Source organism: Urtica dioica, chromosome 8 (genome assembly GCF_054948205.1).
Source record: "Urtica dioica subsp. dioica isolate 48M chromosome 8, U.dioica_male_clone48M_v1_H2, whole genome shotgun sequence".
NCBI classification, from domain to species: domain Eukaryota; kingdom Viridiplantae; phylum Streptophyta; class Magnoliopsida; order Rosales; family Urticaceae; genus Urtica; species Urtica dioica.
The window spans coordinates 44,615,967-44,625,188 of record NC_142763.1 but is presented as its reverse complement, the minus strand read 5'-3'; the positions used below and the strand labels follow the sequence as shown (position 1 = coordinate 44,625,188).

Here is a 9,222-nt window from a genome sequence, read left to right as displayed (position 1 = left end):
TATTCACAACTTCCGTTTGCCCATCAGTTTGGGGGTGACAAGTGGTAGAGAAAAGTAATTTCGTACCTAATTTTGTCCACAATGTCTTCCAAAAATAACTCAAGAATTTCGCATCACGATCGGAAACAATGGTTTTAGGCATACCGTGGAGTCGTACGATGTCGCGGAAGAACAAGTTGGCGATGTTGGAAGCATCGCTGGTCTTCTTGCAGGGGCTGAAATGCGCCATCTTGGAGAACCGATCAACGACAACAAAAATGGAATCATTTCCGTTGCTAGATCGAGGCAAACCTAAAACAAAGTCCATAGATAAATCAATCCAAGGAGAAGTAGAAACGGGAAGAGGAGTGTACATACCATGGGGCAGACTTTTTGATTTAGCCTTTTTACAAACAATGCAATTTCCACAAATTCGTTCAACATCTTTTCGCATGTTCGGCCAATAAAAATTTGATTGCAAAATAGGCAGCGTTTTAGCAACACCAAAATGACCCATCAAACCACCACTATGTGCCTCACGAATAAGTAATTCACGCATAGAACCACTAGGCAAACATAGCTTGTTTTTGTAAAACAAAAATCCATCATGCAAATAAAATTTTCCAAAAGCTTTTTGTGAACAGTTTGCATGAATTTCACCAAAATCCGAATCATCTTTGTACAACTCTTTTATTATTTCAAAACCCAACAAGTGTGCAGTCAAAGATGAAAGTAAAACATACCTCCGAGAAAGGGCGTCGGCTACCACATTCTCTTTACCTGATTTGTACCGAATGACGTAAGGAAAAGGTTCGATGAACTCTACCCACGTCGCATGTCATTTATTCAACTTGTGTTGTCCTTTGAGGTACTTTAAGGACTCGTGGTCGGTGTGAATGATGAACTCTTTGGAACGGAGATAGTGTTGCCATGTTTCCAAAGCGCGGATGAGTGCGTAGAGCTCTTTGTCGTAGGTCGGGTAATTCAGCGATGCGCCTTTCAATTTCTCGCTGAAATACGCCAAGGGACGTCCTTGTTGCATAAGGACAGCGCCAATACCAATGCCTGAAGCGTCGCATTGAATTTCGAAGGGCTGGTCAAAATTGGGCAGCGCCAAAAGAGGAGGATTGATGAGGCGCTCTTTCAAAGTTTGGAATGCTCCCTCTTGCTCGTATCCCCATTGGAATCCCACATCTTTTTTTATAAATTCGGTCAAAGGGGCTGCGATGGTGCTGAAATTGGGAACAAAGCGACGGTAAAATCCCGCAAGGCCGTGGAAGCTTCTAACTTGTTGCACGGTCGTTGGTGTTGGCCACTCTTGAATTGCCTTGACTTTCGCGCTATCCACGGAGATTCCTTTAGCGCTGACTACGAAACCAAGAAACACAACTTTGTCCGTGCAAAAAGAGCATTTGGACAAGTTAGCATATAATTGTTCTTTGCGCAACACTTCAAAAACCTTGTTCAAATGAATCATGTGGTCATCAAAAGTCATACTATAAATCAAGATATCATCGAAATAAACAACCACAAATTTCCCAATGAAAGAATGAAGTACATGGTTCATTAAGCGCATGAAAGTACTCGGAGCATTTGTTAAACCAAACGGCATGACTAACCACTCGTATAAACCTTGTTTTGTTTTGAAAGCTGTTTTCCATTCATCACCCTCTTTCATTCTTATTTGGTGATAACCACTTCGCAAGTCAATTTTTGTAAAAACACACGCACCATGCAATTCATCAAGCATATCATCTAACCTAGGAATAGGAAATCGATACTTTACCGTGATGAAGTTGATGGCGTGACAATCTACACACATGCGCCAGCTGCCATCTTTTTTTGGGACGAGGAGAACGGGTACCGCGCATGGACTCAAGCTCTCGCGGATGTATCCTTTGGCCATGAGGTCATCAATTTGTCGCTGGAGCTCCTTTGTCTCGGTTGGATTAACACGGTACGCTGGACGATTTGGAAGGGCAGCGCCGGGGACTAAGTCAATTTGATGTTCGATGCCGCGGATTGGTGGCAAACCGGATGGAATATCATCGGGAAAAACGTCCGCAAAATCCTGTAACAATTCCACAACAAGACTAGGCAAATTTTTGTCAAGTTGGTCAGCGTGTAAAAGATGTCCTTTGTGCAAGAACATCAGAATCGGTTTTTCATTAAAAATTGCCTTTTTAACCTTGCTTGCACTCACTAAAAAATTTTGTTTTCTCTCATGGGTTTTGACCAGAGTTTGATTGGCTTTTTCTTTGGTACTCGTGGTCTGTTTGGGAGAATGGCTAATGTGTTTAATGTGGTTGGCATTTTGGTGGAGGTGAGCTTGATCTTTGAGGACTTGGGATGGAGAAAGTGGGGAAAGGACAATCTGATGGTTTTTGTGCAGGAATTTGTATTTGTTGGAAAGACCATCATGAACAGTACGTCGGTCGAATTGCCAAGGGCGGCCAAGGAGGAGGTGACACACTTCCATTGGTGCAACGTCGCATAAAACTTCGTCCTCGTATTTGCCAATTTTGAAAGGGACAAGGACCTGGTCGGTGACGCGTACTTCGCCACTATCGTTCAACCAATGGAGCTTGTACGGGTGAGGATGCTTGGAGGTTGGCAAGGACAGCTTGTGGACAAGGATGGTGCTTGCGACGTTGGTGCAGCTGCCGCTATCAATAATGAGGCTGCACACTTTGTCATGGATATGGCAGCGAGTGTGGAAGATGGATTCTCGCTGCGCGTGCTCATCATCGTCTTTGGCGGAAACACTAAGCACTCGCCGGGTGACCAAGGTGAGTTGTTCATCTTCAACTTCAACCTCATAGTCGTCGTAGGTCGGTTCGCCATAATCAACACCGGTTTGGGTTGCTGCCTCATCGTCCGTGATTACATCACCGTCGGGTAGGAGAATCATGGAGCGCTTGTTTGGACATTCGGAAGCAATATGGCCTTTACCTCGACACTTGAAGCAGGTGAGGTCGCGGTTACGTTGAGGGGTCGAAGCGGGAAGCTTGCCTTTGTTCACGGGGTCGGGAGGTGGTCGTTGGTGAGGGACGGTTGGTAAGGCCGATTGTGGCTTCGGAGGAGAGTATTTGTTTTCGCCGGTGTTGGGGAAGGTGGATTGCCATGGTGTTTTGTCGGGGAAGCGGTTGTATCTTGAGGAGTCTGTTTTGAGCTGTTTCTCGACCACTATTGCCATATGCACCAAATCCTCCATGTCGATAAACTGTTTGATTTCGACTTGGCGTGCGATATCTCGGTTGAGACCGGACAAGAAACGGGCCATGGTTGCCTCCCGTTCTTCGTCAACTCCGGTGCGCATGAGAGTCATTTCCAGGTCTTGAAAGTACTCTTCAACGGAGCGTGAACCTTGTCGAAGACGCTGAAGGCGGTTGAACATGTCGCGGTAATAATGGGTCGGAATGAACCGCTTGCGCATGACTGTTTTCATCTCGTCCCATGTGGCAATGGGCTGTTCGCCGGCACGTCGTCTACTAGTGGAAATCTGCTCCCACCATATCAAGGCATAGTCACTGAATTCCGTGGCGGCGAGCTTCACCTTCCTCAAATCCGAATATTGGTGACAATCGAAAATGAGTTCAATCTTCCGCTCCCAATCAAAGTAAGCGTCGGGGTCGTTCTTGCCGTCGAAGGAAGGAACACGCATTTTGATGCCGCGGAAATCATCATCATGGTGACGGTGGTGTGCATGAGCTCGTCCTCGAAGGTGATCAAAATCCAAAACATCGGAAACAACTTGTTCGTCGTCGTCGTTCGTCCAAGTTCCGCCATGCGCTGGTGGAAGGCCTCGTCCGCGTGTTTGTCCGCGGCGTGATGGAAAACCACGTCTTTGGTCTCCTTGGTGGTAGAACGGGTTCTCGAAGTCAGGTGCTTGCCGTTGCTCGGTGTGCACAAATTCGGCAGTTTGATGTTGTTCGATGTTGTCTAAGCGGGCAAGAATCGGATCGAGGAACAGCTGCATGGTGTGGACAAGGTCGTCCATCGTCAAAGGTGGTTGTGAGGATGAAGCACTATCTCGTCGAGGAGTTGTCATGAATCTGCGTAAATGAACAGTAGTATATATATACGATATATAAGATTAATGGTCCTCACAAAATCACTCCCTTACGTGTTTCGCTCGTAATTTGGAAATTCACTCGTGTTTGGACACTCAAATATGGCTTTTGCTATAATGTAACACTTTACCTTTTTCCGCTCGTAAGTCCTCTTAAAATTTTAAAACCCAAACAGAAAAACGATCAAGGTGGTGGTGGCTGAAGGAAAAAGCTGGAAAAAGGTAAAATTTCGACGGTGAACAGTAAAATCCGTACAAAATGGTAAAAAAAATCACTTTCGTGAGAGGGAGCTCAAAACGCTCAGAATCACACCAGGATGCCAAAAATACAATACCAAATGATGGAGAATCCCTTCGAGAGAATGAAAGGAGCCTCGGATCAAAGCGGAATGAACGTGGAGTCGTCTCGAGAGTCGAAATACCTGATCAGCTTGGCCTTGAATATGCAATTTCGGATGTTGTTTGTGGATTTATGGTTTGTGTTGAATTCAGATAAGGGTCGTAGAGGTTGTATGGAATGAAAATCGCCACAATAGTTTATGGTGCGAACTATTGATAAGATTGGATAATCAAGAACGCCACAAGGGATTGCCTTGATAAGTTCTTCGTTTAGGGCTTAAAATTTCAGAGAACTAATCCTCACACAAATGTTTGATAATCAAAGATGGTCTGCCATCTACTTCCACACAATTACTACAAATACTCAATTCGAGATTATGGTTACAAAAACCAAAGAGACGCCATAAATCTCGAATTTAACACAAAAAGGAAATAACTCTCAGACCATAAACTCACAAACGGTTACAAGAAAACCAACAGTCTCACACACACATAAAATTCGTTTATCCATTTGGGCTTGACTCTATTTCGGATTATTGCCTTGAGTTTGGGCTGAGATCATGTTGACGATTCTGGGCTCTTCTATGGCAATATTTTGGGCTCCAAACTTGTGAAGTAGGCTGGTCACTTGCTCTTTGAATCTCTTGGTTCTGGCTCGCGTCATTGGGCCCTCCGGTGTATCCTTGATTGAATGCGAATGCATGTTCGTGGTGATGTCCTCATCACCCGGGCAACCTAGTTTCTTTGTGGCCCGCGATCGTCGGATTACTAAGCTGATCGTCGATTCAGAGAAGTATAATCGACGACCATGGGTGTGGGTCTCGGCGGAGGCTTTTGGCGATGCGCCGCTCCGGTTCGGCCCCTTGGCCGAGTTTTCTGCTAACGCGGGGGCCGATGACCTCGACTTTGTGAAGGAGATCCGGGGAATGTCGGAGGCTCGGAAAGCCGTCGAACGATTTCGTTCCCCTGAGCTGATGGCTTCCAACGGGTGGTTCCCGCCATTTCCACCTAGCCAGCGGACCGAGAGTGTCCCCAGTGCCGCATCATCTCTCTCGAGTGGCGATCTGCAAGGTATGTCGATGTTTCACACTTCTTGCTCTTGTTTTTAGCTTAGGTTTTTGACTTTTGTTGCTTTTGTAGTCTCTTCGGCTAGGGCGAGGGCTCGAGCGCGCCTAGCGAAGGCTTCTCGGGACCCGAAGTCGTTGGCGGCGGTCCGTTGTTGGATTGCTGCGTGGAACGGTCGGGAGAAACCCGATACTGATCATCGGACCGAGAGCGGTCCTCGCGCTTCTTTGAAGCGACCCTCCTCCTCGGCTTTACCAGATACGTCTTCGGACTCCAAGCGCGTAAACTCGATGGTTGACGTGGAGGCTGCGGAGGTTAGGGGGGAATGTTCCCTGGGCCTTGCTCAATCTTCGATGAAGATGTGGAAGAGCGTCGTGGCCAGCAGCGACGTGGAGTTCTTTCGTCACGGCGTTTCCGATGCACAGAGAGTAAGTTTCCCTTGCGTCGTTTGTGATGAACCTATCTTTCGCTAACTTATCTTTTTGCCTTCTCAGGTGCTTGCTCGAGCGACCCGGGGCGAGAAGATCCTTCACGACCTCATCAGGCGGATGAGCCGTGCCCAGGAAGAGCTTGCTCAAGCGAAGTCTCAGCTGGCCCACACCGAGCGAGGTTCTCACTCAAAGGCCGAGTTTGCGAGTCTCCGAGAGCAGCTTCAGGAGGCTCGCGTGGAATTGGGAGTTACTCGCGGCAAGTGCGACCGTGCTCAGGCGGCGGTGGCGAAGATGGCTGAGGAGCTAACGACGGAACGTCAAGCCCTCGAAGTGGCGACTCGATCGACGGAGGTCTTCCAGAGCGAAGCGCGGGACCTTCGACGTCAGTTGGAATCGCGCACAGAAGAAGTTGGCATTCTTCAGGGCCAGCTTACATCGAGCGAGGCTGCCCGTGTTCGTGCGGAGCGTAAGCGCGACTCCTTGGCGGAGGAGGTGGCTCGGGTCACCGAGGAGAAAGCCGCGGTGGAACAGCTTGCGTCCGACCTTCAAGATGACTTTGATGTCGGAGTCGAGGAGGCAAGACATGCGGCGGCGGTGGAGTGTCGGGACGCCACAGCTACCGAGAATGTTTCTCGGGGGGTCACCTTCCACTTCTTCCATTCGCTGTTCCCATCACTCGACGGGGCCGATCCTATAGGCGACGATCCCGCCGAGTGACCTTTTCCTTTCTTTATTTTTCTCGCGCAAGTGTTTAGCGCATGCTTTTTAGGTTTTTCCATTCAGCGCACCTGTTTTAGCGCTTGCTTACTAGGATTTTTCCCTTTAGCGCACTTGTCTTAGCGCATGCTTTCTAGGATTTGAGGCAGTTGCCCCTTTCTTTTATGAGAAGTTATTTATTTATTCTTATGAATGTTTTCGCACATTCATCTTTTATGGCATGCTTTAGATGGTCAGTTGTTTGTGTCAATGGTTTTGCCCATCCTTTTTACCTCAACAGGATACCTTTTCAAACACGCCAGTCACTTGGATGGTTTGCGTTCTTAAGTATTTTCAACTGCGAGTCAGCCATGCTACGTAGGCGCCTTACGTCTGCCGGATTGTGCCAAGTGGACGTCTCAGGCCGCGCCAGGTAGGCGTTTTAAGCGAGCCATGTAGGCGTCTTGGGTTGCGCCATGTAGGCGTCTTAGGTTGCGCCATGTAGGCGTCTCACGGGTTGCGCCTTTACGCGTCTTACGGGTTGCGCCTTTACGCGTCTTACGTGCGCCATGTAGGCGTCTTAGGTTGCGCCATGTAGGCGTCTTACGGGTTGCGCCTTTACGCGTCTTACATGCGCCATGTAGGCGTCTTAAGTGCGCCATGTAGGCGTCTTAGGTTGCGCCATGTAGGCGTCTTACGGGTTGCACCTTTACGCGTCTTACGTGCGCCATGTAGGCGTCTTAGGTTGCGCCATGTAGGCGTCTTACGGGTTGCGCCTTTACGCGTCTTACGTGCGCCATGTAGGCGTCTTAAGTGCGCCATGTAGGCGTCTTAGGTTGCGCCATGTAGGCGTCTTACGGGTTGCGCCTTTACGCGTCTTACGTGCGCCATGTAGGCGTCTTAAGTGCGCCATGTAGGCATCTTAGGTTGCGCCATGTAGGCGTCTTACGGGTTGCGCCATGTAGGCATCTTATGTGCGCCATGTAGGCCTCTTAGGTGCGCCATGTAGGTGTCTTAGGTTGCGCCATGTATGCGTCTTAGGTTGCGCCATGTAGGCGTCTTATAGGTTGCGCCTTTACGCGTCTTACGTACGCCATGTAGGTGTCTTAGGTTGCGCCATGTAGGCGTCTTACGGGTTGCGCCATGTAGGCGTCTTATGTGCGCCATGCAGGCTCCTTAGGTTGCGCCATGTAGGCGTCTTACGTGCGCCATGTAGGCATCTTAAGTGCGCCATGTAGGCGTCTTAGGTTTTTTGGTGGAGCGTGTTCTTTTGAGAGTTTCCTTACCATAGCTAGCCCCCCCAAGTTTTTGGGTTATAAGTTAATTGTTGATAACCAGAAAACTTGCATAAAACGGAATTTGGAACGGAAAACTCGAGTTTTATTACTTTTGCGAAAAACTTGCGAGAAAATTAAAATCCTAAAACATTGGCTCGTAGGCCATATTGAAAATGGGAAATAAAAGCGATAAAAATGCGAGGGACGCTAGCTACTGGTAGTACTGCCTCAAGTGCTCCGCGTTCCACGGTTGGCGAATCGGAGTTCCGTCCGTGTGCTCGATGTAGTATGTCCCGTCGTGAATGACTTTGCGGACTCTGTAAGGGCCTTCCCAGTTCGGGCCCAGGACGCCGGCGCCTTGGACTTGCGTGTTCTGGAAAACTCCTCTGAGGACGAGGCTTCCGACGGCAAAGGTTCGCCTTTTGATCTTGGAGTTGTAGTATCTTTCGACCTTGCGCTTCTGCGCGGCTAGGCGTCTGAATGCTTCCGCTCTCTTTTCATCGATCAGGTCCAACTCAAGGCGCATGGCCTCGTCGTTGTCCGCTTCGTCGAATGTATCGATTCGGAACGTGGGTATCTCGGTTTCAATTGGAACCACGGCCTCGACCCCATATGCAAGGGAGAATGGCGTCTCGCCGGTGGCGTTTCACGCGGTTGTCCTATATGCCCATAGGACGAATGGCAATTCCTCGGCCCAGGCGCCTTTCTTGTCTTCGAGCTTCTTTTTCAGGTTTCTTTTGATACTCTTTTTGACTGCCTCGACTTGGCCGTTGGCCTGAGGATGACGCGGCGAGGAAAAGGTCTTGCTGATCTTCAATTGATCGCAGATATCTCTTACTCGCGCGTTGTCAAATTGTGCTCCGTTGTCGGTCACAATCGAGGCAGGGATATCGTGCCTGCATATGATGCTTTTCCAGATGAAGTTTGTCGTGTTTGCTTCAGTTATTCTGGCAAGCGGCTCGGCCTCTACCCACTTAGTGAAGTAGTCGATGGCAATAATGGCGTACTCGTATTGCCTTGGCGCTTTAGGGAGCTTACCAATGATGTCCACGCCCCACTTAGCAAAGGGACGTGGGACAACGACGCTGCTTAATGGGGTCGGGGGCTGTCGCGGAATTTCCGCGAAGCGCTGGCATTTATCGCAACGCCTTGCCTATTCGCAAGCATCTCGCTTCATGGTAGGCCACAAATAGCCTTGCTTAAGCGCTTTGAGCGCAAGGGAAGTTCCAGCAGCGTGGTTCCCGCAGCGTGGTTCCCGCAGATGCCCTCATGAATTTCGCGGAGGACCTTGGTCGACTCAACACTATTGAGGCATCGGAGTAGCGGCGTCGAGTAACCGCGCTTATAGAGTATGCCCTCATGG

At 49.0% G+C, this 9,222-nt stretch overlaps 1 protein-coding gene across 1 annotated transcript; it reads right to left on the bottom strand.

The window, feature by feature from the left end:
• Nucleotides 1-1,076: 1,076 nt before the first annotated feature.
• On the bottom strand, nt 1,077-3,979 carry LOC149389934 (uncharacterized). Its single transcript, XM_089622766.1, has 3 exons — nt 1,599-3,979; nt 1,307-1,475; nt 1,077-1,211 (listed from the first exon to the last, which is right to left on the bottom strand). The coding sequence occupies exons 1-3, from the start codon at nt 3,977-3,979 to the stop codon at nt 1,077-1,079; spliced, it is 2,685 nt and encodes an 894-aa protein (XP_089478892.1).
• Nucleotides 3,980-9,222: the final 5,243 nt, after the last annotated feature.